Source organism: Tachypleus tridentatus, chromosome 11 (assembly GCF_004210375.1).
Source record: "Tachypleus tridentatus isolate NWPU-2018 chromosome 11, ASM421037v1, whole genome shotgun sequence".
Lineage (NCBI taxonomy): Eukaryota > Metazoa > Arthropoda > Merostomata > Xiphosura > Limulidae > Tachypleus > Tachypleus tridentatus.
Window position 1 is genome coordinate 30,427,048 of NC_134835.1, and position 27,700 is coordinate 30,454,747.

General features: G+C 31.9%; 1 protein-coding gene across 5 annotated transcripts in view; it reads right to left on the reverse strand.

The window, feature by feature from the left end:
- Positions 1-2,321: 2,321 nt before the first annotated feature.
- The window catches only part of LOC143231863 (neogenin-like), a 130,717-nt gene continuing 105,338 nt past the window's right edge, over positions 2,322-27,700 (reverse strand). For all 5 annotated transcript variants that reach the window (XM_076466604.1, XM_076466606.1, XM_076466603.1 and 2 more), the window contains exons 13-26: positions 27,195-27,305; positions 26,669-26,863; positions 26,344-26,439; positions 22,864-23,184; positions 20,911-21,018; positions 20,324-20,518; positions 20,055-20,087; positions 16,459-16,600; positions 15,930-16,135; positions 15,446-15,547; positions 14,857-15,000; positions 12,171-12,419; positions 8,374-8,543; positions 2,322-5,131 (exon numbers count right to left, since the gene is read on the reverse strand). In XM_076466604.1, the coding sequence (XP_076322719.1) occupies positions 5,027-5,131; positions 8,374-8,543; positions 12,171-12,419; positions 14,857-15,000; positions 15,446-15,547; positions 15,930-16,135; positions 16,459-16,600; positions 20,055-20,087; positions 20,324-20,518; positions 20,911-21,018; positions 22,864-23,184; positions 26,344-26,439; positions 26,669-26,863; positions 27,195-27,305 (2,177 nt within the window). In that variant the 3' untranslated portion in view covers positions 2,322-5,026. The remainder of the gene's footprint in view (positions 5,132-8,373; positions 8,544-12,170; positions 12,420-14,856; positions 15,001-15,445; positions 15,548-15,929; positions 16,136-16,458; positions 16,601-20,054; positions 20,088-20,323; positions 20,519-20,910; positions 21,019-22,863; positions 23,185-26,343; positions 26,440-26,668; positions 26,864-27,194; positions 27,306-27,700) is intronic.

The window sequence follows — 27,700 nt, forward strand, 5'->3', positions numbered from 1 at the left end:
ATTATTTTAGCAGTGTAAGACTAGAGGGAAAGCAGCTAGTCATCACCACCCACCGCCAACTCTTTTACCAACAAATAGTGAGATTCACCGTCACTTATAATGCCCCCACGGCTGAAAGGGCGACCACGTTTGTTGTGACGGGAATTCGCACCTGCGATCCTCAGATTATGAGTCGAACGCCTTAACCTACCTGGCCATGTTGGGCCAAACATGTTAATGACAGAATATTAAAAAGACAAAGCCTTTGGTATACAGTGGTAGATCAAATCAACACGTCTTTATGTATATTGTTTTGATATATTTATTCATTTAATAGTATTGACTATAAACACTATATGTCAGGTGCATTGACACAATCTTGTTCTAAGTCTCTACAGTTGCATGTGTTTTGTACAGATTGCAACTGGCACTGCTGATTTTTGCTTGCTGTTTTTCAGCCAAAGAATATTGACTTAGAGTATAGGTGGCGAAGACAAGAACTATGGCAACAGAACTCTATCCTCCTGTTTCCACCCCATTTTTATGTGGAGGTGGAAGTAGTAGATATGGACAGTTAACCAGCTGTCCCTAAACTACTGCCAGGTGATGAATATGAATAACAAAACAAACAAACAGAGCATTACAAGCACGTTATCAAAGACGGACTCTTCATCAGTGTTGTGGGTCTCTGGCAAGTCATACATTCTACAAATAATATTCTTTTGCACCTTTTTCCTTTTATGGTTTCTATTCATCATCTTCAAGGTGTGTGAGATGATGATGATGATTTGTAACATATTTGTAATTAAGCACAAACCTACACAGTGAGCTATGTGTGCTCTGCCCACCATGAGCACTGAAACTTTGATTATAGTGTTGTAAGTCTACAGACATACCACTGAGGGTGGGGGTCACTTTTCGTGTGATCTTCTTGGTAGTTAGAATCAGTTAGAAAGTTAAATGGAATCGTGTTGTCAAGATGACTGGTACGAGTATTAAAAACTCCTTTCATTAAAATAATACACAACATTTTGACTTTCTTATGTCATCTTCATGTCTATACTTTATTTTAATTAATGTTTGAGTATCCATAGCAGCCGTCTTGAGAATACATTTTTCCTTCAAGCGTTTCTCATCATCGTGAAATAGAATGATTCCAGTTGGTATATATTGTAGTTATTTTCCAAAATAGCATGAATGGGAAAGTATTTCAGTTCTGTTTATATGCTGGCTTTTGATCCATCACTGCTTTCATGTCATTTTTCTACAGCAAGCCAACAAAAGAACGAATACAACTAGCTGCGCCAGTCACAATGTTGGTTTTAATGTGGGTAAGTGTAAAACCATTCTTACATGTGACTGTTCTTAACAAACTGAAAAGGAATTATGTTACAGTTTGAATTTATGCATTCACTATTGATATATCAAATATTTATGGTGAATTCTGGTAACCAGATTTGTAAGTCTGAAATCTAAGGGGGAAAAACTCAGTTAGATCTCTCATAGAGGATTGTCTCTGAGATTTAAGTTTTGTGTTTCTTATTATGCTACACTCATAAATATCCAACTTATAATACTCCATTAAAACATACTTAAAGTTCTTTTTTTTTCTTTTACATGCAACCATTTATAGAATAAATTTGCCATAAATTAAAGTTTATGCATCGTAAGTTTACATGGCATGTGTTTTTTTTTTCTTTTTTGTAATCAAAGTGTCACTGTATTCAGTGCCAGGGCAGGAACAATTAAAATTAACTAGTTTATTCACATATATTTTGTGGTATTTAATTAACAACAGCAATAGCACACTTTTTACATCAATAAATCAATTTAAAATTATTGACCAAAAGTAGAGTAATTATTCTGCAATGTTAGCTGCCTACAAGCTGCTCTTAATGCTAAGCAGTATGTCATGTTCAGTCCACTACAGATCACAGGTGCACTTCATGGATGCGAGGGGCAGCTGCTCCCTAAAATTTAATGTGGGCAAATGGTTTTTTTTTTAAAATTTCACTACACATTAACAAGCTTTTGACTGAACTAGACAACATTTAGGGTTAGTTTCCTATCAAGAAAGTAGGAACAAATTCTACAACTTCTGGGGTATTTGCCTCCTGAACACCAAAACACTTCAGTATTTGTGAGGTATAAGTCGAAGTTCTGGCTTCATCTTGATGATAATTTTTTTATTGTACATTTTGCCCCTAAATTCTAAAATACTTATCCTGTGAATGTTCTCTTCTCTCCCCGTTTGTGATGAATTGAAGTTGTGAATCTGTTCAATGCACTATGTTTAATGTTAATATAAAACAGTGTTATATCACAAAAACTCAATTTGGTTATTTGTTAATAATAACTTTATTAAAATAGTTTATTAGCTTGTACTGCACACAGTATTTAAAGCAAACAAACAACTTAACCTATAAAGAGTACTAATTATTGATTTTGATCTTACATTGGAACATAAAGAAAGACAACATTAAAAAAAAACTTTTAAAGTGTTCTCAAATTTCAAACTGTTGCAAAACAAAACAAAAGTACAGTGTTGTAAATAGTGTCTAATTTTGTATGCATAATAGAACATACTTTTATTATTTCTTTACACAACTGATGTCAAAGTTTATCTAAAGACAACTTGATTTCTTCACTGGAAAATAAAACTATTCTACTAGTTAGTATTATTTCCTTTTTCCTTAATCTGTTCTTATTACAATACTTATTGAATATTTTTGTGATATAATACAAAATTATAAATTAAATCAAACAAAACTGGTCACTATCAGTGCCAGCCAGTCAATGCACTATAACACATGGTGCAAGGTTCAATTCAGAAATTACAAACTTTTTTTTTCAATTTTAGATTGAATAATTCATTTGTATAAATGTTTTAGGTGAAAGCATTGTATTCATCTTGTATGTAATCCTGTTAATTTCTTATTCTAAACTTTGTTTTGGAGGAATCATATTTATTTAGGTGCATAAAAAATTTTGCAACCATGAATAATTTAATTTCAAATCAAAACCTTTGTCTAAAATTGACTATTTAAAAAATAAATGATAGCCTTTAAAGTAAGATTTAACTTGTGTCGTGTTTTTGTTTTTCAACATGATGTACATACAACAACGTTAAGTTACAAATTCCTTTCATATTCCAGAATTAGGTTTCAAGATCAAATAAAACTTTTAAATTTGGACTAAAAAGCTGTTATTTATTACAAAGCACAAAATACTTTCCTGTTCTAAACATAAACTCATACGAGCATCCAGTTAATAATTTGGTTTTATATAATATGGTTTTCTTCAGTTTTCAATGTGTTTGTTTCACATTGTTTTCAATCACATTCATCTTTTTCACCTGAAAAAAAATATTCAAATGAACCTAAATGTTAAAGCAACTGTTGAAAAACCATATTAACTAAACCAATTCTAAAACCAATCAGACCAGACCAGTGATGTTGAACGTGATTCATATTTTCACTCCACCTAGTGTTGTTTTTTGTAATTTAATAGCTCAATTATTTGTCAGCAAGGTAGTATTTTAAATTTGTTGCTTGAAGAAACAAAACATTTAAAACCAACTTAGTCCATAAAACATAAAATAATACCACAAAGACATGGTAACATAATAAGCATCTGCTTCATTATTTTTTCATGAGCTGTAATCACGTACAAATCAAACGTAAATGATTTTGAAAATACGCTAAGCTCAGAATAGGCTGTATATACACAAAATGATGTAAAACAACACACATTTATATGTATATATTTTTTTTTTTGTAACAATATTTACATTCACTGCATAGTACTAATGGCACAAAGAATTCTTCACCATTAAGTATGTACTTTTTAACAGCACAAAAACATAATAAAGAAATACCCCCTACGATATACAGACTGTAGTCTTTTTAGCTGATGTGTACTATACAAATGAATATTATCCTATGATGTATTACGTTGAGGAATAATTCGTGAGCATTTTTAAATAATTTCATTCAAGCATTACATGCAAGACTATACAATACTTCAATGCATGAACACATTACATCCAAAACATTTATTATGATACTTTATTTCATGTAATACCTAGGTATATAGTATGCATTGTTTTAAACGAAATTGCAAGAAATTAAATGCGAAAAGCAGATGGTGTCGAAAATGCGCGATTTTGTCCACTTGACATTCCATTTAATGAGCTGAAAATGAAAGCAAAAATTAAAGACATATGAAAATCAAACACACCATCTATTAGAGCAAAAAATTATCTACCAAATGACATGAAATATTTTACGAAAGCGTTTCATTTATGAATATATTTTTTAACTTGAAAAAACGCTCACGAATTATTCCTCAACCCAATATATTGCCATGTGATCACATGAAATATCTGCAGCTTTGATCAAACTGTACACACATACAGTTTTTCTGACAAAGACTTTAGCAGCAAAAAAAACATTGTGACAGTAAGATGGAGTCACTTCGGTTTTAACTGTCAGGGAGATAACAAGAACTTCTGGTTACACATCCTGTTCCAGTCTTGAGTACAATTCACAGTTACTCCTTTTTGTTTTAAAAAATCAGAATAAATGTTTTTAACCTTAAAACTGTTGGTGTGAGATTCATAACAAAACACTAAAAGTAAAAATTGGCAGGATTTCATGCATTGGTCATTTCAACACTTCAGAAACCTTTAATGGCTATGTTAATTTTACAAGTGCATGAACCAAAAATGAAATGACAGACAGCATTTGATAAGCTAATATGATAAGTGATGAAATTTTGGCACATTGTGATCGAGTCACACAGAGCATAAGGAACAGAAAAAATTGTCCATGAATATGATTGGCCAAAAATTGAAAAAAGTCTGCCAATGAACTTTGTACATTCCACTTTCTTATTTTTTGACACTTTATTCTAATGTCACAGGAATTCTGTGACTTTTCTACTGATGGCACAGTTCACTGTACAATTATTATGTAGTGCTGCTGTTCAGAAAAATCGTTTTCTAACAATCACTGTGCTATCTTTAGTTCCCTAAATTTAAAATCTTTTACGATGAGCACTCAAATTCCATTGCAGTAATAGCGTTCAAGTCTTTCATTAAGCCTTCCAGGTTGGCCATTTCTTGATTAAGTTCTTCTGTGCTGTAAGATGGCTGAAAAAAACAAAAACAGAATTAGGTAGTGATTCAGTTAAAACACAGTCAGAAACAAACACACTTTAGTGAAACTTTGCTGCTCAGAAACCAAAACAATTTATAATTAAACATCACACAATAGTTGGATTGATTTTTTTTTTCCATATGTTTTCATTTTCTTTAAGTATACAGCTGTGCAAAGGTCTATTTGCATTGTGCCCATTACAAGAATTGAACTATTAATAATAATAGTATAAGCTTTAAATTCACTGATTCATCTTGATGTTTTTGTTTTTTGTTTGTTTGTTTTTGAATTTCGCACAAAGCTACTCGAGGGCTATCTGTGCTAGCCGTCCCTAATTTAGCAGTGTAAGACTAGAGGGAAGGCAGCTAGTCATCACCACCCACCGCCAACTCTTGGGCTACTCTTTTACCAACGAATAGTGGGATTGACCGTCACATTATAATGCCCCAACGGCTGAAAGGGCGAGCATGCTTGGCGCAACAGGGATGTGACCCCGCGACCCTCAGATTACGAGTCTCACGCCTTAACGAGCTTGGCCATGCCGGGCCTTGATGTTTTTAGTAGAGTTCAGATACGTTGCTGAGACGTGGGCATATAGTCATGCATTTTGAAAAATAAAAATTATAAGTGATAGTTATCCAAATGTACAAGATAACTAGAGTTCTGAATGAACAGACTTTTGGAGTTTTGTTGCTGTGGGAGGAAAAACGTTACTGTAAATGCACTGAAAAGATACTAATAGTAAATTTAAATATGTATCATATCACTAGATCCATGATGATATAATAGTTTACTGCCCAGCAGACTAGAGGACCTCACAAGTTTTCATCTGTTTTATTGTAGTTACTTTTAAAGTGCAAGAAATATGAATTTCAAGCCATCTCTAAATATAAAACCATACTGAGGACCAGAAATAATATTTTAAAACAGCTATTAACCTTTCTAAAAATAAACCAAAATTCTTACTTGAGTTAATCAATTAATTGTAATCAGTAACAAAATCATTAACTTTGTATGTTTAGTGTTCTGTAGAATAAAAAAATAATATAACCAAAAACAAACACCAACCAAAGAAAATCATATTTTATTATTTCTGTCACTTGACACTGAAATGAGATTAGTCTGATAGAAAAAAAAAAAAAATAGATATCTATTTGCATCACATAATGTTCTGCAGTCTTTAACTACCTACCAGTAGTTTATTTTGTAGTCTTTAACTACCTACCAGTAGTTTATTTTGTTGTCTTTAACAACCTACCAGTAGTTTATTTTGTTGTCTTTAACTACCTACCAGTAGTTTATTTTGTTGTCTTTAACCACCTACCAGTAGTTTATTTTGTTGTCTTTAACAACCTACCAGTAGTTTATTTTGTTGTCTTTAACTACCTACCAGTAGTTTATTTTGTTGTCTTTAACTACCTACCAGTAGTTTATTTTGTTGTCTTTAACTACCTACCAGTAGTTTATTTTGTTGTCTTTAACTACCTACCAGTAGTTTATTTTGTTGTCTTTAACTACCTACCAGTAGTTTATTTTGTTGTCTTTAACTACCTACCAGTAGTTTATTTTGTTGTCTTTAACTACCTACCAGTAGTTTATTTTGTTGTCTTTAACTACCTACCAGTAGTTTATTTTGTAGTCTTTAACTACCTACCAGTAGTTTATTTTGTTGTCTTTAACTACCTACCAGTAGTTTATTTTGTTGTCTTTAACCACCTACCAGTAGTTTATTTTGTTGTCTTTAACAACCTACCAGTAGTTTATTTTGTTGTCTTTAACTACCTACCAGTAGTTTATTTTGTTGTCTTTAACTACCTACCAGTAGTTTATTTTGTTGTCTTTAACTACCTACCAGTAGTTTATTTTGTTGTCTTTAACTACCTACCAGTAGTTTATTTTGTTGTCTTTAACTACCTACCAGTAGTTTATTTTGTTGTCTTTAACTACCTACCAGTAGTTTATTTTGTTGTCTTTAACTACCTACCAGTAGTTTATTTTGTTGTCTTTAACTACCTACCAGTAGTTTATTTTGTTGTCTTTAACTACCTACCAGTAGTTTATTTTGTTGTCTTTAACTACCTACCAGTAGTTTATTTTGTTGTCTTTAACTACCTACCAGTAGTTTATTTTGTTGTCTTTAACTACCTACCAGTAGTTTATTTTGTTGTCTTTAACTACCTACCAGTAGTTTATTTTGTAGTCTTTAACTACCTACCAGTAGTTTATTTTGTAGTCTTTAACTACCTACCAGTAGTTTATTTTGTAGTCTTTAACTACCTACCAGTAGTTTATTTTGTAGTCTTTAACTACCTACCAGTAGTTTATTTTGTAGTCTTTAACTACCTACCAGTAGTTTATTTTGTAGTCTTTAACTACCTACCAGTAGTTTATTTTGTAGTCTTTAACTACCTACCAGTAGTTTATTTTGTAGTCTTTAACTACCTACCAGTAGTTTATTTTGTAGTCTTTAACTACCTACCAGTAGTTTATTTTGTAGTCTTTAACTACCTACCAGTAGTTTATTTTGTAGTCTTTAACTACCTACCAGTAGTTTATTTTGTAGTCTTTAACTACCTACCAGTAGTTTATTTTGTAGTCTTTAACTACCTACCAGTAGTTTATTTTGTAGTCTTTAACTACCTACCAGTAGTTTATTTTGTAGTCTTTAACTACCTACCAGTAGTTTATTTTGTAGTCTTTAACTACCTACCAGTAGTTTATTTTGTAGTCTTTAACTACCTACCAGTAGTTTATTTTGTAGTCTTTAACTACCTACCAGTAGTTTATTTTGTAGTCTTTAACTACCTACCAGTAGTTTATTTTGTAGTCTTTAACTACCTACCAGTAGTTTATTTTGTAGTCTTTAACTACCTACCAGTAGTTTATTTTGTTGTCTTTAACTACCTACCAGTAGTTTATTTTGTAGTCTTTAACTACCTACCAGTAGTTTATTTTGTAGTCTTTAACTACCTACCAGTAGTTTATTTTGTAGTCTAACTACATACCAGTAGTTTATTTTGTAGTCTAACTACCTACCAGTAGTTTATTTTGTAGTCTTTAACTACCTACCAGTAGTTTATTTTGTAGTCTTTAACTACCTACCAGTAGTTTATTTTGTAGTCTTTAACTACCTACCAGTAGTTTATTTTGTAGTCTTTAACTACCTACCAGTAGTTTATTTTGTAGTCTTTAACTACCTACCAGTAGTTCATTCTGTAATATTTAATTTACCTACCAGTAGTTTATTCTCCTTTGAAGGTTTAGAAGCAGAATTTGTTGCTGCTGGTCCAGGACGTACATTAAGTGATGGAAAATGTGGAGAAGTAGTAGTTTTACAGTCTGAAAGACCCGTATTACTTGGTACATCTGTTTTCAAGGGGCTTGTTGATGGTATAGGTCTTACAACTAAATAATAATAACAAAAAGCATGACCAGGAACTCTTAAATAACCTTCATTCATGTTTTACAAAAATATCTTTGTCTGAAAATATTGCAAAGAAGTAGTTTTAGAGTCTGAAAGACCCATATTACTTGTTACGTCTGTTTTCAAGGGGCCTGTTGATGGTATAGGCCAGGGGTGGCCAAACGGCAACATGCGAGCCACATGCGGCTCCTTGACACATAATGTGCAGTTCGCAGAAATATGTCAGTTCAGCTCCTTTTAGCATCACAATTAATATAAAAGGTAAATGAAAATTTTCAAGCTTTATAATTATTTACTGGGTATAAAGTGAGAGTATACTGGATTAAAACATAAGTTTAATGTTCATGGTGAGTAACTATGTTTAATAATTTGAATCCTAATTTTAATGTTAGATTTGAGTCAGGGATTAAAGAAATTCTGGATCAACAAGGATTACAGAGAAATTATACTGGAGAATCAGTAATCATACAAGCAAGGATCACAAAGAAATTGTGTTGGAGAATCAGTAATCATACAAGCAAGGATCACAAAGAAATTGTGTTGGAGAATCAGTAAATCATACAAGCAAGGATTACAGAGGAATTGTGTCGGAGAATCAGTAAATCGTACAAGCAAGGATTACAGAGGAATTGTGTTGGAGAATCAGTAATCATACAAGAAAGGATTACAGAGGAATTGTGCTGGAGAATCAGTAATCATACAAGTAAGAATTACAGAGGAATTGTGTTGGAGAATCAGTAATTGTACAAGCAAGGATTACAGAGGAATTGTGTTGGAGAATCAGTAATCATACAAGTAAGGATTACAGAGGAATTGTGTTGGAGAATCAGTAATCATACAAGCAAGGATTACAGAGGAATTGTGTTGAAGAATCAGTAATCATACAAGCAAGGATTACAGAGGAATTGTGTTGGAGAATCAGTAATCATACAAGCAAAGATTACAGAGGAATTGTGTTGGAGAATCAGTAATCATACAAGCAAGGATTACAGAGGAATTGTGTTGGAGAATCAGTAATCATACAAGTAAGGATTACAGAGGAATTGTGTTGGAGAATCAGTAATCATACAAGCCAGTGCTGACAATGTTAGTTTTAGTAGGCGTGGCTTGCGATTGCGTGATTGTGGTGTGTGTGGCTATGTTGAGGGCAGTGAAATCAGTGAAGTGTTAATGTGATACTGAGCATTGTAGAGTTTGGTTGCATTGCACATGTGAGAGTTTATTGTTTCTTTTCACTTTAATTTTTATAATCTGTGAAAATTTTGTGAAGGAAGATGGTGTCATCAAATTATAAGAAGCAAATGTATGAAGATGAAAACAGAAATTATAAGCCAGAGTGGGAGGAAGATTTTGCATTCACCATTAAAAGAGGTAAACCTTTGTGTCGTATCTGTAATGTGTTACTCAGTCATTAAAAGCCAGTAACTTGAAACAACACTATGAAACAAATCACAAAAACTTTTCGTCTGATTATCCACCTAAATTGAAATTACGGAAACACGAGTTAACTGTTAAGTAGCCAGCTGACACTGTTGACAATAGTCATTGTATCAAATTCCTTACTGAACAAAGCTAGTTTTGTTATATCATAGTATGTAGCTCATGCTAAATGCCTATATTCTGGTGGTGAATGTGTTAAGAAGAATATAGCTGAAGTTGTTGCAGTGTTAGATCCAAATAACACAAAACTTTTCAGCGACTAATAGCACAAACAGTAGCTTCACACCACACTACAGATCTCCCAGATCAGTGCTGATGTTACAGGCAAAATGCAAAATGATTTAAAGAATTCTCTTGCATTCAGCTTAGCCCTTGACGAATCTACAGACATACAAGACAACCCACAACTGGCGGTATTTGTTCATTATGTTTCCTCTGATGTAACTGTGAAACAAGAGATGTTTGACTTACTGGCACTAAAAGAAACAACTCGTGATGTTGACATTAAAAATGCACTTGACAGAGTCTTAACAAATGCTGATATTCCACTGAATAAACTCGTCAGTGTTGCAACAGATGGAGCACCTGCAATGATGGGGAGAATGCATGATTAATTGCACTTACAAAAAGTGATCCTAGCTTTCCAGAGTTTCTCCCTGTTCATTGTATTATTTATCATAAACACCTGGCAGCCAGATACTTCAAGTATGAAGACATTATGAAATTTGTTCTTGAAATTGTCAATTTCACTCTTAAATTGGAAGACCTACCAGCAGTTCAAAAATTTTATTGAAGAACCGGAGCTTGAAGATAAACCCAGTGATGTCTCCTTCTACTGCATTGTGAGGTGGCTGTCAATCAGCAATGTCTTAAATAGATTTGTTGATCCATTGGAGCCTACTATTACTTTTCTTGAAGAAAAGCAAAGATTATATCCTCAACTGGAAAATGATGAATCGATGCAAGATGGAACTAATACAACTACAGGATGACCTGGGTCCAAAGATGATCCATAAATCCCATTCTATAATCGAGTTCTGGAATAAATTTCCAGAAATAAAATATCCTGAACTGAAGAAAACCAGCATGCAACTCATCTCAATTCTCAGCACAACATACTGCTATGAATCACTGTACTCTGTAATGAAGTTTGTGATGTCGAAGCATCATGCAATCCTCAGAAATCAACACCTAATGGAGCTAATTCATACAGCCTTGACAACATATTAGCCAGAATTTCAATGACTCACAACCAAGATGGAAACTCACAAGACCTATACTAGCAGTAAATAGCCTGATAATTGTATCAATGTCTGTTTGTATCAGAAAAATATTATGATAAGACTAAAATTTTGTAAGGTGGTATCTGATTAAAACATCTCTAGTTTTATTGTTTTACATATTTTACTCCATGTTTTGACCAGATATTTACTAAAACAAATAAATATTATTAAGAATATCTCTTTTGACCCCTTTTATTTTTGGCAGTCTGATTTAATGCTAATGAAATTCAGATTTGCATATTTTTCTTACATGTTTCTGTAGTTCATTACTGTAGTAAATATCCTCAATATAGTTAAAAGAATAATCAGCCAGGATTTTGAAAATGTTTGGTATATATATGTGCACTTTGTGATTATTGAAACTAACACAAATTAACAGTTTAAAAACTTCATACATGAATAAATATTATTACATACATGTATTTCTTAATATTTATATACAATTTATGTAACAAAATGTACATGTAACAATGAAAAGATGTGTAATATTTGTTCTAGTCTTTTGGCTATCAAAAGACTAGAACTGAAGTTTATCGTACGTGATTCTTACGTTAAGCAAGTTTGGTCACCCCTGGTTTAGGCCTTACAAGTAAATAATAATAATAAAAAGCATGACCAGGAATTCTTAAATAACTTTCATTAATGTTTTACAAAAACATCTTTGTCTGGAAATGAAATAAGACAATGATTAATAGATTAGTTCAATGAAATAAACATATATAAAATAAAATAGTTGATTTATTATCAAAACCTTGACATTAATGTATCATTGAATTATATTACAATTACAAAATACATTTATTCAGATATATTAAGTATAATAGTCAGTAAAAAAAAAATAATTGGATTTCTATACTTTCTAATATATTTTAAAGTGTAATGTACCAATAGTTGGTTGTGTGGTGCTTGGGGAGGAACTTGAAGTAGGAGGCTCAGGTTCAGGGCCACTAAAGCTCCTTAAAGGATGACCTATGTGTCCTCTTCCAATAGATCCACTACTCCTACACTCATCTTCACTGGTGCCACAATCACTAGTTCCAACAGTACTATTGTATGTAGAAGGGTTTCTAGTTGATAACTGATCGTATTTAACTGGAGGCGTACTGGCAGGGGATGAAGAAACATCTGAAGATGCTGGAAGAAAAGCCATATTATATTTTAATACTGTCTACATAAAGAACATTATGCACTGCATTAAGTACCATTAAACTGTGATAGCATAAGAAATGTTAAACACAAAAGCTGGTACTTAACTATTCTCATACCAGATTTTAAGTTTAGAAGCACTGGTTGGTTAAAATTACCTGTGATTTGTATCACACTTCTAACTTAGGTGTAATATTAAATATACACAATTAAAACAAACAGTGTCTTTCATTTCTCATATAAATATGAAGTGAATTAAATAAGTTAAGAGGCCTCTTCCATTAAAAGTATGTACTGAAAAACATAAATGGTATGTGCAGTTTTCCACAGAGAAAATTAAACAAAAATGCCACATAATCTATAAGCATATTGAATCATCTTTCTACAGGGTGTTCAGAAAATCACTGTGCAGTTTTGTAATCATATTTTATTCAGTCTATTTCAAGCCAGCAACTGATGGCATGTTTAGAAACACAATAAGAAGGATCCAAGCATGTATTGATGCAAACGGGGGTCATTTTCAACATTGTTTATAATTGTCATTCATATTTACCTCCTGTATTCTATATTGAAACATGTCTGTTAATAAATATATAAGTACATAGTGACTTTCTGAACACCCTGAATAAGTAGATGGATAATATCAAATTCATAAGTAAACTTACTGCTAAGTTCACTTTGATACCAATACTTACATTTTCTCTGTTGAATCTGGATTGCTCTTTGGTTTCATTTAAAACCTTAAAATAATTTGAATGAATGATCACATTACATTTACCTAAGGTGACTGAATAAACAAGTAACTACTGACCAGTTAACTCCCTGAAATCATTATCTCCAAATTAAGTAAGTTTATTATGGTCATTGAAAATAGTGTAATTTTATGTTTTATTATGCATTTAATATGATCATGCATTGAAGTTTTTTAACCTTAACTAAAAAGAAAGACAAATAGTCTGAACATTAAAGAATCAACATGTAAGCTGAAGACACGTATTAAAGTATCTCAAGAGTCAATTTAATTTCATGAAATACAACTGAACTAGTGGACTAGCATACAATCCATTAAAAATGATATAGCAAGTACTACCACTCCACTCCATGGTATACTCTAACCTCACATGTCAAAGGTAATTAAAGTAAATATATCTTGTTAAATAAAGCTTAACCAATAAACAGTTAGAAAAGTGCAATGGAGTCAATCAAACACCAGTAAGTTCCTTTGTGAACTAATCAAAATTAGGACCATTCATGAAATTAACATGTAAAACACTCAAAGAATAAATATTAATAAAAATCTATGAAATCAACAACTTCTAGTGGATAGAAAAGCCAGTGAGTTTTGGTAACACTATGTTCCAGCAGTGGCTTTTATGCCATGTCACTTAGCAACAAATGTATAACCTAATATTGTTGTTAGACTGCATACTGAAATTATAAAATTAAACGTATAGATAACAGAACTGGAAAAATATTTGCTAATTTCTTAATTTATTGCATCTGTTGATTGAAGGAGTTTCTTTTTTATTAAAAACATTAGTCATATAACAGAAAATAGCTTAAGAAATAGAAATTCAACTTAGTAAATGTGAGTTTTCTGAGTAGGACAAATTACAGTAAAATGCATAATACAAAACTGCAACTTGTTCACATTAAAAATGATATGTTGAAAATCAATAAAAAAAAAGATACAAAGCTTCCATCTGCAGTGTTTCACATACACACAAAGTATTGAATTGTAAGGGTTAAGGAGACTAAATGAATTATGATAACTAAACTCTAATTTGTTTTTCAATATTTTAATGTTAAAAAAAACGTTAAAAATTCAAATAAACTTAATTACAAACAATTACAGTATTTTCTAAAGAGTTATTTCATAACCTTTGGTGAGAACCTACTCTTCAACAAAAACAATTACAGTTAATTCTAAAGAGTCATTCCATAACCTTTGGTGAGAACCTAATGTTCAATTAAAAACAATTACAGTTAATTCTAAAGAGTCATTCCATAACCTTTGGTGAGAACCTACTGTTCAATTAAAAACAATTACAGTTAATTCTAAAGAGTCATTCCATAACCTTTGGTGAGAACCTACTGTTCAATTAAAAACAATTACAGTTAATTCTAAAGAGTCATTCCATAACCTTTGGTGAAAACCTACTGTTCAATTAAAAACAATTACAGTTAATTCTAAAGAGTCATTCCATAACCTTTGGTGAAAACCTACTGTTCAATTAAAAACAATTACACGTAATTCTAAAGAGTCATTCCATAACCTTTGGTGAGAACCTACTGTTCAATTAAAAACAATTACAGTTAATTCTAAAGAGTCATTCAATAACCTTTAGTGAGAACCTACCCTTCACTCAAAAACAATTACAGTTAATTCTAAAGAATCAATCAATAATCTTTAGTGAGGACCTACCCTTCAAATTACAGTCCACAGTTAAATGTGGCCGAGGATTGGTGTACTGTTTTCGTGGATAGAATGAATGATTTTCTTCTCCATTTAAAGAATCATAATGTTGATTTAGTGTCCCATTTCCAACAAGAGTAACATTCTTATTCTCTGGAAAGAGAAGAAATTATTACTGTGTTCAATCAAGAATCCTGTCTGTACGAGTTCTTTTATTCTTCGAAGCGAGTGACCTTTTTAAAGATAAAGTAGAAATTAAACTATTGTGTAAACTTGACAACAGAAAATTGTTAATATTTTGTTTTGTCTACATCATACAGTTGCTCTAATAATAAGAATAATGTACTTTAATGTTCAATGAAAAGTATACAAAAATTGTGACTATATCACCAATTAAAGAGAGCAAAGATATAAAATTATTTTTGATATTGTAAAACATAAAGGTATGTTTGTTTTGAGTGAAGAAAACAAAAAACTCTAAAGTCAAGCAATATTTTTAATATTTTCTTTAACCATGAATTCTGATCTATTTTGAATAATAAGCGCTCTCACGTGTGTTTGTTTGTAGGTAATGTTTTTGAAATTTTTAAATACTTACGTTCTTTCAACTGCACTTGTGAATCAACAGGGATCATAATAGGCTTAGCTCTTACAGCTCGATGATGGAGTGACAAGTTGTCATTCAAATTATTACAAGGATCTGTTTCATATACATTCATTCAAAGAAAGAGACAAGAAAAAATTTAAATACAATCACAATAAAATAAAAATAAACTACTGAACAAAACATAGGTTTAGATAAACATAAAACTTTTCAACCATTCCAAAACAAAACCCTACAAGAATCATATCCTGTAATTATAAACATAAGAAATTGAATACCCACAAGTTTTTATAAATATTTTTTTACATGTTAATTACAGTCAAGGCCAAGTGGAGGCCAATCCAATATATAATTAATCCTTTTTCAGGTGTCGATTTTTGCATAATTATTTATTCAGAATTATTCATTGGTTGTTCTAGATTAAACCCTGGTTAACTGAGTAAATGATATAAAAAAAAAACTGTATACAAGCACTAACCTAGGTAGGAACCTTTCCTGCCATCTAGTGTTTCCAACACTGTCTCATCCCCTAGATCTTGTGAATTGCGAGGAATTGGGGTATCAGTCATAGGTGCCTCAGCACTTAGTTGTTTGTCTGAAGTCTTGGGCTCCATCTGGTCATGATGTATCCACAAATCAGGAGGCTTAATATCTTTACCCTTTGCTGTAGTTTTGCCCCCTCCTCTAAACAAATTAAACATAACCATTAAAATTAAGGGTTTATATCTTAAACATAATATGAAAAGTAAAATCAAATTACACATAAATAATGCTTATGTCAGTATTATTTTCATTTACTTTCACTTAGACTATAGAAAAGATAAATTAATAAGGTACTGTGTTCAAGTAATTAGAATAAATCTTCTCAAAAACAAAACAAAATACTGATACAACATTAGATAATTTAATCACAATGTGAGTAATACGTATTTAAGTTTATGTTTTTCAAATTTTCTCTAAGATACATAAAAACGTATTAGAACTCAATGAAAGGATGTAATATTTACCCCTTTTTCGTTGGTTTTATAACACAGTCATGTTGTCGTCGGCATATCATGACACTAACGACCATTATAAAGAGCAACGTAAACACAGAAACGCAAACAATGATGATGTGCACTGTGGTGTTCGTCAACCCACTTCCATTTTCTGAAAAATCAATATCCCAGGTTTGCACACTGTACATTACCAATAGATCGTGATACGTATAGATTGTAGCAACTTGTGAAATATTACAAACATTTTCATTAGAGCAGCAGCATTGTTATTTAAGTCAGAAATTAAAAAATGTCATGTCATATATATATATATATATATATCAAAACTTTTTATATACATTTATCAATGATTACAGTTTAAATGTTTATGTGTAAATGGGAGATTAAACACCATCATAAAAATCAAAATCAGAAAATCCAGAATAATAAACATAATCAGTTAATTATCTCAGAACGACTGGTATGGGTATTAACACTTATTGATAAGATCAGATTTGTATCTCAGAACGACTGGTATGGGTATTAACACTTATTGATAAGGACAGATTTGTATCTCAGAACGACTGGTATGGGTATTAACACTTATTGATAAGGATAGATTTGTATCTCAGAACGACTGGCATGGGTATTAACACTTATTGATAAGGACAGATTTGTATCTTGGAACGACTGGTATGGGTATTAACACTTATTGATAAGAACAGATTTGTATCTTGGAACGACTGGTATGGGTATTAACACTTATTGATAAGGGCAGATTTGTATCTCAGAACGACTGGTATGGGTATTAACACTTATTGATAAGAACAGATTTGTATCTCAGAACGACTGGTATGGGTATTAACACTTATTGATAAGGGCAGATTTGTATCTCAGAACGACTGGTATGGGTATTAACACTTATTGATAAGGACAGATTTGTATCTCAGAATGACTGGTATGGGTATTAACACTTATTGATAAGGACAGATTTGTATCTCAGAACGACTGGTATGGGTATTAACACTTATTGATAAGAACAGATTTGTATCTTGGAACGACTGGTATGGGTATTAACACTTATTGATAAGAACAGATTTGTATCTTGGAATGACTGGTATGGGTATTAACACTTATTGATAAGAACAGATTTGTTTCTTGGAACGACTGGTATGGGTATTAACACTTATTGATAAGGACAGATTTGTATCTCAGAACGACTGGTATGGGTATTAACACTTATTGATAAGACAGATTTGTGTCTCAGAACGACTGGTATGGGTATTAACACTTATTGATAAGGACAGATTTGTATCTCAGAACAACTGGTATGGGTATTAACACTTATAGATAAGATCAGATTTGTATCTCGGAATGACTGGTATGGATATTAACACTTATTGATAAGGACAGATTTGTATCTCAGAACGACTGGTATGGGTATTAACACTTATTGTTAAGGACAGATTTGTATCTCAGAACAACTGGTATGGGTATTAACACTTATTGATAAGGACAGATTTGTATCTCAGAATGACTGGTATGGGTATTAACACTTATTGATAAGGACAGATTTGTATCTCAGAACAACTGGTATGGGTATTAACACTTATAGATAAGATCAGATTTGTATCTCGGAACGACTGGTATGGGTATTAACACTTATTGATAAGAACAGATTTGTATCTCAGAACGACTGGTATGGGTATTAACACTTATTGATAAGAACAGATTTGTATCTCAGAACGACTGGTATGGGTATTAACACTTATTGTTAAGAACAGATTTGTATCTCAGAACGACTGGTATGGGTATTAACACTTATTGATAAGAACAGATTTGTATCTCAGAACGACTGGTATGGGTATTAACACTTATTGTTAAGGGCAGATTTGTATCTCAGAACGACTGGTATGGGTATTAACACTTATTGATAAGATCAGATTTGTATCTTGGAACGACTGGTATGGGTATTAACACTTATTGATAAGGACAGATTTGTATCTCAGAACGACTGGTATGGGTATTAACACTTATTGATAAGGACAGATTTGTATCTCAGAACGACTGGTATGGTTATTAACACTTATTGATAAGGACAGATTTGTATCTCAGAACGACTGGTATGGGTATTAACACTTATTGATAAGGACAGATTTGTATCTCAGAACGACTGGTATGGGTATTAACACTTATTGATAAGGACAGATTTGTATCTCAGAACGACTGGTATGGGTATTAACACTTATTGATAAGGACAGATTTGTATCTCAGAACGACTGGTATGGGTATTAACACTTATAGATATCAGATTTGTATCTCGGAACGACTGGTATGGGTATTAACACTTATTGATAAGGAGAGAACAACATTTCAATTTTCCTAGGTCATCTTCAGAATAAAAATAAATAACTGTTCAAAGATAGCACGTCTCAAGAAAATTAGAATGATTAAAACAATTGAAAGTAAAATGTAAAAACAAAGTGATTCATTTAAGTTGAAATGTCAAATGCTTCACTTAACATCTTCTACAATATAAAGGCCACATATGTTATTCTTTGAAGGACTGTTTCTCCTTACCAAGAGATCTTTGTATTTTCTATATAAAAAATTGTCATACTTAAAGTTTAAAAGTTGTTGTTTTTTAATGTAATTCATGACTTGTTCAATTTTGCATAAGTCTATCCGAGGGTTATCTAGTTAAATTTCGATGTCAATTGCTTCATTCATTAACTCTCTTATACATCTAGAAATATATAGAATACACAGGCCAACCTCTGTTAATTTTCATAGAAGGATCTTTTAACCCTAATAAGAAGAGCTTCTTTATGCTTTCTACCTATCATAAATGTTGCAGTTTTAATGGATGTCCTGTGTATATCTATGATTTGTTGAATTAGACAAAGGCACACAAAAACACCTGCACTAGCTGTCCTTAATTTTGATGAGATAGACTATAGGGAAGAGAGCTAACCAATGCCACACACCAACAACTCTTGAGCTACTCATGTTAATGTGAATAGTAGGAATTTGTAATGCATCCTTAACCACAATATGGGAATACGATTTGTTTGTGAAGATAATAGAACATGATACACAGAACCTAATCTCCATATTTCAACACATAAACCAAATGTCTTGTTTACCCTAGGTAATCTACAATACTTTATAAAAAAGTTCAACTGAATATTTTCTTTTCATGTATGTTTTTAATATCACAAGCATTCATGTGAAGACTGGCCTGTTCTTTCAGTGTATGTCAGAGGGTATCTTATACATTGTATCTGTATATTACACTTTTTACAGACCAAATATCATAAAAGCCATTGTCTCCTGCAATACATTATTTAAATTATAAGATTCCTATGATTTATAAGCACAGAAAACATGTAGCTTTTTTTACTTTTTAAAGGTTTTTGATCCAGTCCAATATTTAGCCTCAATGTTCTGATAAACTCATGGCTGCAAGTAGCCACATTATTTTGATGTACGGAGTAATCCAACCGGCACACTATTCGAGAAAGGCATGAGCTGAAACAATGAATATTAATAAAGGATTCTTTCATAATTTGTGATTGTTATTTTATAAGACAAATAACTAGGCAGTAACAGTAATAATTTCTTACCTTGAAGCTTTGAACCTGCTGAAAGCGTCGCACCTGTAAATTAATGTATTAAAATGTTTTTGTTACATTGCATATCAATGTAGATCACTGAGTTCATGAGAAACAAAACAGACAGAAATTACACATTTTTAATATCCAATGGCCTGAAAGTATTACACTTAATTGTCTCACATTTGAGAACAAATATTTTTAAAACAAAATTTTACATAACTTAACGTGAAAAAAAAAAATGCAAAATTTCTTTTGAAATTAAGACATAATTTACTAACTTTTCTCTGTCATGTAAACCACTTCTGCAGAAAAAGGGCCATAGCCTTTATTGTTTCGTGCCTGTATTTTAAAGTAATAGGTCGTAGCAGGGGTGAGTCCTTTCAATGTTGTTGTCATTTTGTCTCCAACAACACCTTCCACCACCCAGTTGATATCTTTTTTCGTATTGTCCGTGGTGTAAAAGACAACATATCCTTGAAAAACAAAGAGTACAATATTTATCAGAACTTAAACTTTAACTTTTACATTTTTATCAAAACACGTTTCTTATAAAAATAATAAAACCCTCATCCGTTTCAGATTGGGGTATTCTTTAGTTATGCATGACAAACACTAATAGAATCTATATATATTACAAATAATGTAGTTAAACAGAAAACAGTTATAACTGAGTGTTGTTTTAAGTTGGAACATAAAGTTTCTCTGAACACCTGTAGCTCCATCAGATTATTTGTTTTCACAGTTTCACTGAAGTGTGTGACAGAAATTCAGAAAACCTTATGTAATTGTTTCTTCTGTTTTTCACTGTTATTACCATGCACTAATATTTTTAATGTTTACTAAGAGTTTCATTAACCATCCTTACCTGTGATAAGTCCATTTGGCTGTTTGGGAGGTTGCCAGTGAAGATTTACAACTGAAGGGTCATCTTCAGAAGGTACTAGAGTGAGATCCCGAGGTGGAGTAGATGGAGCTGCAGAGAAGTGGCAGATAATGCTATGTAATTTCTTTAAATATAGCATTTTAAAAAAGGACATTATTTACCTGCATTAAAATTTTAAAAAGTTACATAATAAATCTGTAATTACCACTTTGTATCGTGTTGCAATGACACAAGTAATACAGTTTCTTAATGTAAAAAAAGAATAAATATCTAAACAAGTTTATCAACATATCTACTCACTGAGTTTCACAAAATGTTTTAAACTTTCAAACTTTTACAGGCCCCAGCATGACCAGGTGGTTAAGGCACTCAACTCATAAGTAAAGGGTTGTGGGTTCGAATTCCCGCCACACTAAATATTTTTGCCCTTTCAGCCATGGGAATGTTATAATGTGACAGTCAAACCCACTATTCGTTGGTAAAAGAGTAGCCCAAGAGTTGGGAGTGAGTGGTGGTGACTAGATGCCTTCCCTCTAGTCTTACACTACTAAATTGACACAGCTAGCCCTCATGTAGCTTTGCGTGAAATTCTTAACAAACAAGCAAACCAAAGATATACATCATGATTAATAACAATATATTTTGATTATTGTAACAACAAGTATAGGGTCAAATATGAAATCTACATATGTGGGTAAAGATTTATCTTGTATCTGGTTTATTTTTTCAAGCTCTTTAAAAGGTTTACTAAAGTCTAACATAATCTTTTTAAACATAATTTGTTTACTAGACAGATTGTTTTTCCTTGTGGGTGATCATATTCGGCAAAAGCTTCAGAAATCACATCCAACACACTATTATTTTGAAATAAGATGAAGCAAGACAACTTGAATTAAATTTTTTCAAATCAGGTAAACTTCAACAGCTCTTCATAATTTTGTTAATAAATGTCAAAATATATCTAAATTGCAAAAGTGCTAGAGTTGTAGCATCTTCTATAAAAATGTGTGTTCTATACTGCATTAGTAATAGAATAAAATTGTTAAACTATTCAGGAGTAGGTTAAAAACGATACAGAATGTCAATTAAGCTAATCATGATGACAATTATATGGCAATTTATAAAGTTAAAAAAAAAACATAACATTTGATTGTTTGTTTTGTTGAACTTACATAAAGCTACACGAGGGCTATCTGTGCTAGCCTTCCCTAATTTGGCAGTGTAAGACTAGAGAGAATGCAGCTGGTCATCACCACCCACCTGCAACTCTTGGACAAGTTATTTACCAACAGTTAGTGGGATTAAATGTCAAATTATAATGCCCTGATGGCTGAAAGAGCAAGCATGTTTGGCATATGTGGATTCAAACCCACAACCCTCTGCTTCTGAGTCAAATACCCTAACCTACCTGGCCATGTCGGGTAAGAATATCATAACAACCCATCACCTAAAAACAAAAAAATATGTGTATTTTGATCATTACTTACAGTTTTCATAAATCAGACTGCAGATTTTTGTATGGTAATAAAAGAACTGCATGGGTAAGGAAATCATAAGATGCAAAACATTAAATAAAATAATGTCAAAAAACTTGCCAAATTGAAATAATTTTATTAGTAAACAACGTTCTGGGCAACAGCCCTTCATCGGGATTCCAGTGAGAATGAAATTGTTAATAATAGAGTTTAATTAGCAGTTTTTTTATCAATGGAAACCCAATGAAGGGCTGTTGCCCAGAAAGTTGTTTTCACATTTATCAATAAAATTATTTTAGTTTGGTAAGTTTTTCACCATTATTATATTTTATATTTTTCAGTTTGAACCCTCTTAGGATTCACGTTGAATGTGATAAAGACAGCAAGAAACGAGCGAAAAAATACGGCAATAAAACATGTTCTAAGAATAAAATCTTTTATATACAAGTATAGCACATACCTGCTTCTTGTGTAGTATTGAAAGCAGTCATACTCCAGGTGCTTTCCTGTTGCCCTAAAATCACCTTAACAGAAAACTCATATTGTGTGTTTGGTTTCAGATCATCAATCATACAGTTTAAATCAGTAGAATTATAAAACCGGGACTTGGCAGGAGTATCATACGTAAATGGTGTGTAACGAACAGTGTAGAAGCGGTTGTCTGAAATTATCTGGTTTCGAGGAAGAGTCGTGTCAGTCCAATAGAGTACAACGGTTGTTGGAGAAAGAACAATTGCCTTTAAACCCACAGGTGGTAGCATTGGAATTAATGGTTCAGGTGCTATGTTGAATAAGGAATAATTAGTGAGATTATGTAATTTTTAAATTATGAAACTATTTCATATATAACTTTTAAAATTAACAAAAATAATTCCTGGCAAAATTTGTTGCTTATTCGTCTCATTACAAAACTGAAGACACGTCCAAACCGAAGAAAACTAATATTTTTCCACAGTATAACAGTTCATTATTAATTCATAATTCAGGAACTGTTTGAGATTACTAATTTGTTTTTATATAAATAGTTTTGACCAGATACAATGTTTACGTAATTCCTCTGATGCATGATAAAAAAAATCCAAAGATTTTCAAGATATTTTTACAATGTTTACGTAATTCCTCTAATGCATAATAAAAAAAATCCAAAGATTTTCAAAATATTTTTACAATGTTTACGTAATTCCTCTAATGCATGATAAAAAAATCCAAAGATTTTCAAGATCAGGCATGCCGATGACATTTATGAAAAAAAGAGGAAAAGGTATATAGCCTGGCACCAGAGGCTCCACAGCGAGGTGCATCCGCATCTGACTAGGGGAGTCTGGAGGCATGTCCCCCCGGGACATTTTTAAAAAATGGATGCTATTTGGTGTGATTTGGTGCAATCTGGGACATAATTTCTTTATGTTTTTTGGCATTGCAATGTTGGAAAAGTACACAATATATATCATATAAAATAACAAAAGGAAATTAAAAGACTAAATCAAACTAATAAAAACTATAACTTTCATTTACAGTTTTTAGCAGATTGATTTATTCTTTTAATTTGCATTCATTTTTTAGAAGATATATCAAAATATCTAAAATTAACAAATAAAATAAAAAGTAAATAAATGAAATTTAAGATTGTTTATTTGCTATTTATTCAGTTTAATTTTTTTCTAAATCAAAATATATTAGTAATATGAGTTAATAAAGCCAAAATAACTCAGTAAATATTTCAAATACAAATCATTTCATTATTATCCTTTTTGTCATCAATATCATCATCATCATCAACTACTGGTATGCTGCCAATTAAATGTTTTACAGTCATTGCCAATAACTACTTCTCTGCTGCATATATTCCATACAATTTTCAAATCACATAAAATTACTCTTTTGACTAATCATGACTACCTACAGTTCAAATTGTTCATCTATGCAATCTTGTCATTATACTACTGGTACCTTAATGTCAGTGAATTTTCCATTCTTTCACAAATTGACAATACAAACTAAAACAGCATATGAAGGAAAGCTATGACATTGCTTGAAAATTCAACTACTGATATGGTTCAATATTAAACTACTGATATCAGTGATATGCCTCAGAAATTAAATTTTGTACAGTCACTGACATCAACAACTACTGCTCTGCTGCATGTATTCCATTAAAATTTCAAATTACTTAAAATTACTCTACATGACTACCTACAGTAAAACTTGTTCATCTATACAATCTTGTCAGTAAATTACTGGTACCTCAATATCAGTATATTTTTCATTCTTTCACAATACAAACTGAAACAGCAAATCAAGGAAAGCTTTGACATTGCTTCAAAATAAAATTAATGATATGCTTTAAAATAAACCACTGGCACTGTATCCTGCAGATAATAATAAAATGTTTTTCAGTCACTGATATCAACTTCTGCTCTGCTGCATAAATTACAGTCAAATTTCAAATCATTTAATTTCCTTTAATCAATCTTGGCTACTTTCCTCTTTTTTTGAGACAAGGGTTTCCAGTGCTCTCTTCAGAGCTTTTTTTCTCTCCTTCTCTGAATGGGCAGCTCTCTGTGCCTCTGCGGCTTTCTGGACTTTTTCTTTAGCCAAGGTGGCTGGGCCAGATTTCACAGAACCATAAGCCTCAAGCCTTTCTGCCCTTTTCTTCTGATTCTCCCTCAGCTTTGAGGTATACTTTGAAGCTGCTGATCTAATGTCCTTACACATTCTCTTGTCTACAGGATCAAAATGAACATCTTTCCTTTTAAACATTTCAATCGCTGTTGTTTCTTTGGAGCGTGGAGAATATTTTATCGTCTGGTATGCACACGATACCAGACCACGAGACCTGAAACGAGACTGCCTCCAAGATGGCGGTCAGATTTTTTTTTTTTGCAATAAACATTGAAAAAATACGATTTCTCCTCAAAAACCACCTACCCGGCCCCCAAATCGCTCATATTTTCTCCTCGAATTTACGCGAATCTCGTGGGTGATCGTTGGCCATTTGAAAACTGCGGAAATCCGCGTTTCAGCAGAAAAATGGCACGCATGCAAGATATTTTCACATGAAATATTACTGAGATTATAGTAACAAACTTAAATTAAAACGATGGACTATATGCATACTGTGTACATATTTTCCAAATAATAACCACTATTTATGTGAGTAGAAAAGACATAAAGGTAACACTGTTGTTAACAAAACAAAATAACAAGAGATAAAAAATTATATATTTCATCTATTTTGAAACAACAAAAATACATTAATTTTTTTTTTAAGGTACAGTAATAATTTTAATAATTTCTTCAGTAATGGTTTATCACTTGGGCTGTTCTGGTGTTTTAATAGTTTAAAATTATTTAGAAACTAATAAGTTCCACATGCCAATATAGTTGTAACATGTGTAAGATATTCAAAGCCTCACAGCATTTAATGAAACATTTTTTTGTCTAATTTTGTAAAATGAAATTGAATTTTTTTTACAAACACCATGCAGTAACACCTTTGCTTTCTATTAGATAAACTTAATAAACATGACATGTTTCTGTGAATGATTCAGTGACTCTCAGAAGTTTGTATGGTCTTAGAACTGTAATAAATAAATTTATTGTAACTGACCAAATGACATCCACAAAATATGGTATTTCAAAAACCTGTCTAAAATATAAATTTTAGCATATTTTCAAGTGCATCAGTGATTAATGATTTACAATATTAAAGAAGCGAACCACTGGAAATGCTTCTTTTAACATAACGATGAAATAAGAACAAATAACGTACCAGCAGACAAAAAATATAACAGTAATTTAAATATTACTAGCTAGCCATGTAATGGCTAATAACCCTTCTATCTTATTGCTTAATCTAAACTATCATATATTCATGTTTATATTTTTCAAGATTCTTTGCTTTGCTTTTCTTTAAAAACTCTGACAGCACAGTACTTACTGCTTTTCACATGAGTTCTGACCGTTTCATAAATTGGTCTACCATCCCCCACTTGGTTGAAGGCTCTTAGGCTGATGACATATTCTGATGAGGGCTCTGAAAGAACCGTATATGCTTATAAAAATGAAATATTAATATAAAAAGAGTACATGAGTAATCAAGTTATTACACTAATTTTTAACAAACAACTTACTCTAAGGTGACAATGAAGTAATAAAACTCATAAACAATTATAGTTAAAAACACAAGTGAAACAAAAACTATTGTGAAGGTCAAACTAACAAAAGAATTGTAAAATCAGGTTAAGTATTTTTTGCATACTTACGAAGATTTTCAATAGTGTAATGTCGTTGTTTGCCATTAAGGACTTTAGTGTACACATCTGGAAAACCAACACCCCAACCAATGGTGTAGCCCCTAATCATGACATTTTGGTTACGAGGAGGAGTCCAACTAACAAATATGGATGTGGCACTTGGCCGTGCCCGGAGGCTCTTAGGTCGGTCTGGTACAATAGATTCTGTTCAAAACATTGGATACAAAGAGAATTAAATATATATATATATCTGGTGCTCCAAAGAGTTTTCAACAACAAGTCAAAGGCAGATAAAAACCCATCATTCTTATATAAACAGACTGACACATTTCTTGGGCAGGAGAGACATGAACAGTTAGAACTGAGAAACAGTAAATGTACAATTCACTTTATAATTGTGATTACAATCAATAGAACTCCAGTAATATGTCTCAGTTATACAACTAAATACTAGAAATAATGAGATTTTGTTATTAAAAATGATATTTATCACACAGTTAAGAGATATTCATTTACAATGAATCAGTTCTCTTACCATCTAAATCATTTTCATATGTATCAACAGTAAACCATTGTGTTGACGGTCCACTGCCATTTACAGAGAGAGCTGCAATCTTGACACTATAGCGGCCTCCTCGTTCCAAATCTAAATGCAAAAATAAATATCATTTTTATCCAAAAAGAATGACTGAGATAATCTGACTCCCAAAATTAAGGAATAGAACTTAACTTTACAATCAACAGATCCAACTCTGAATTATTAGAAACACTTCAACAAAACATTCACATATCTTACAATTCACTGATCACTTACAAGTACCACTAGAAAATGACTCTCAAAACTATTTAGTCATCACTAAGTCAAAAATGGAACTGACAATTAACTTCTTGCTTGTTTGTTTTGTTTTGTTTTTGAATTTCATACAAAGCTACTCAAGGGCTATCTGCGCTAGCTGTCCCTAATTTTGCAATGTAAGACTACAGGGAAGGCAGCTAGTCATTACCACCCACCGTCAACTCTTGGGCTACTCTTCTATCAAT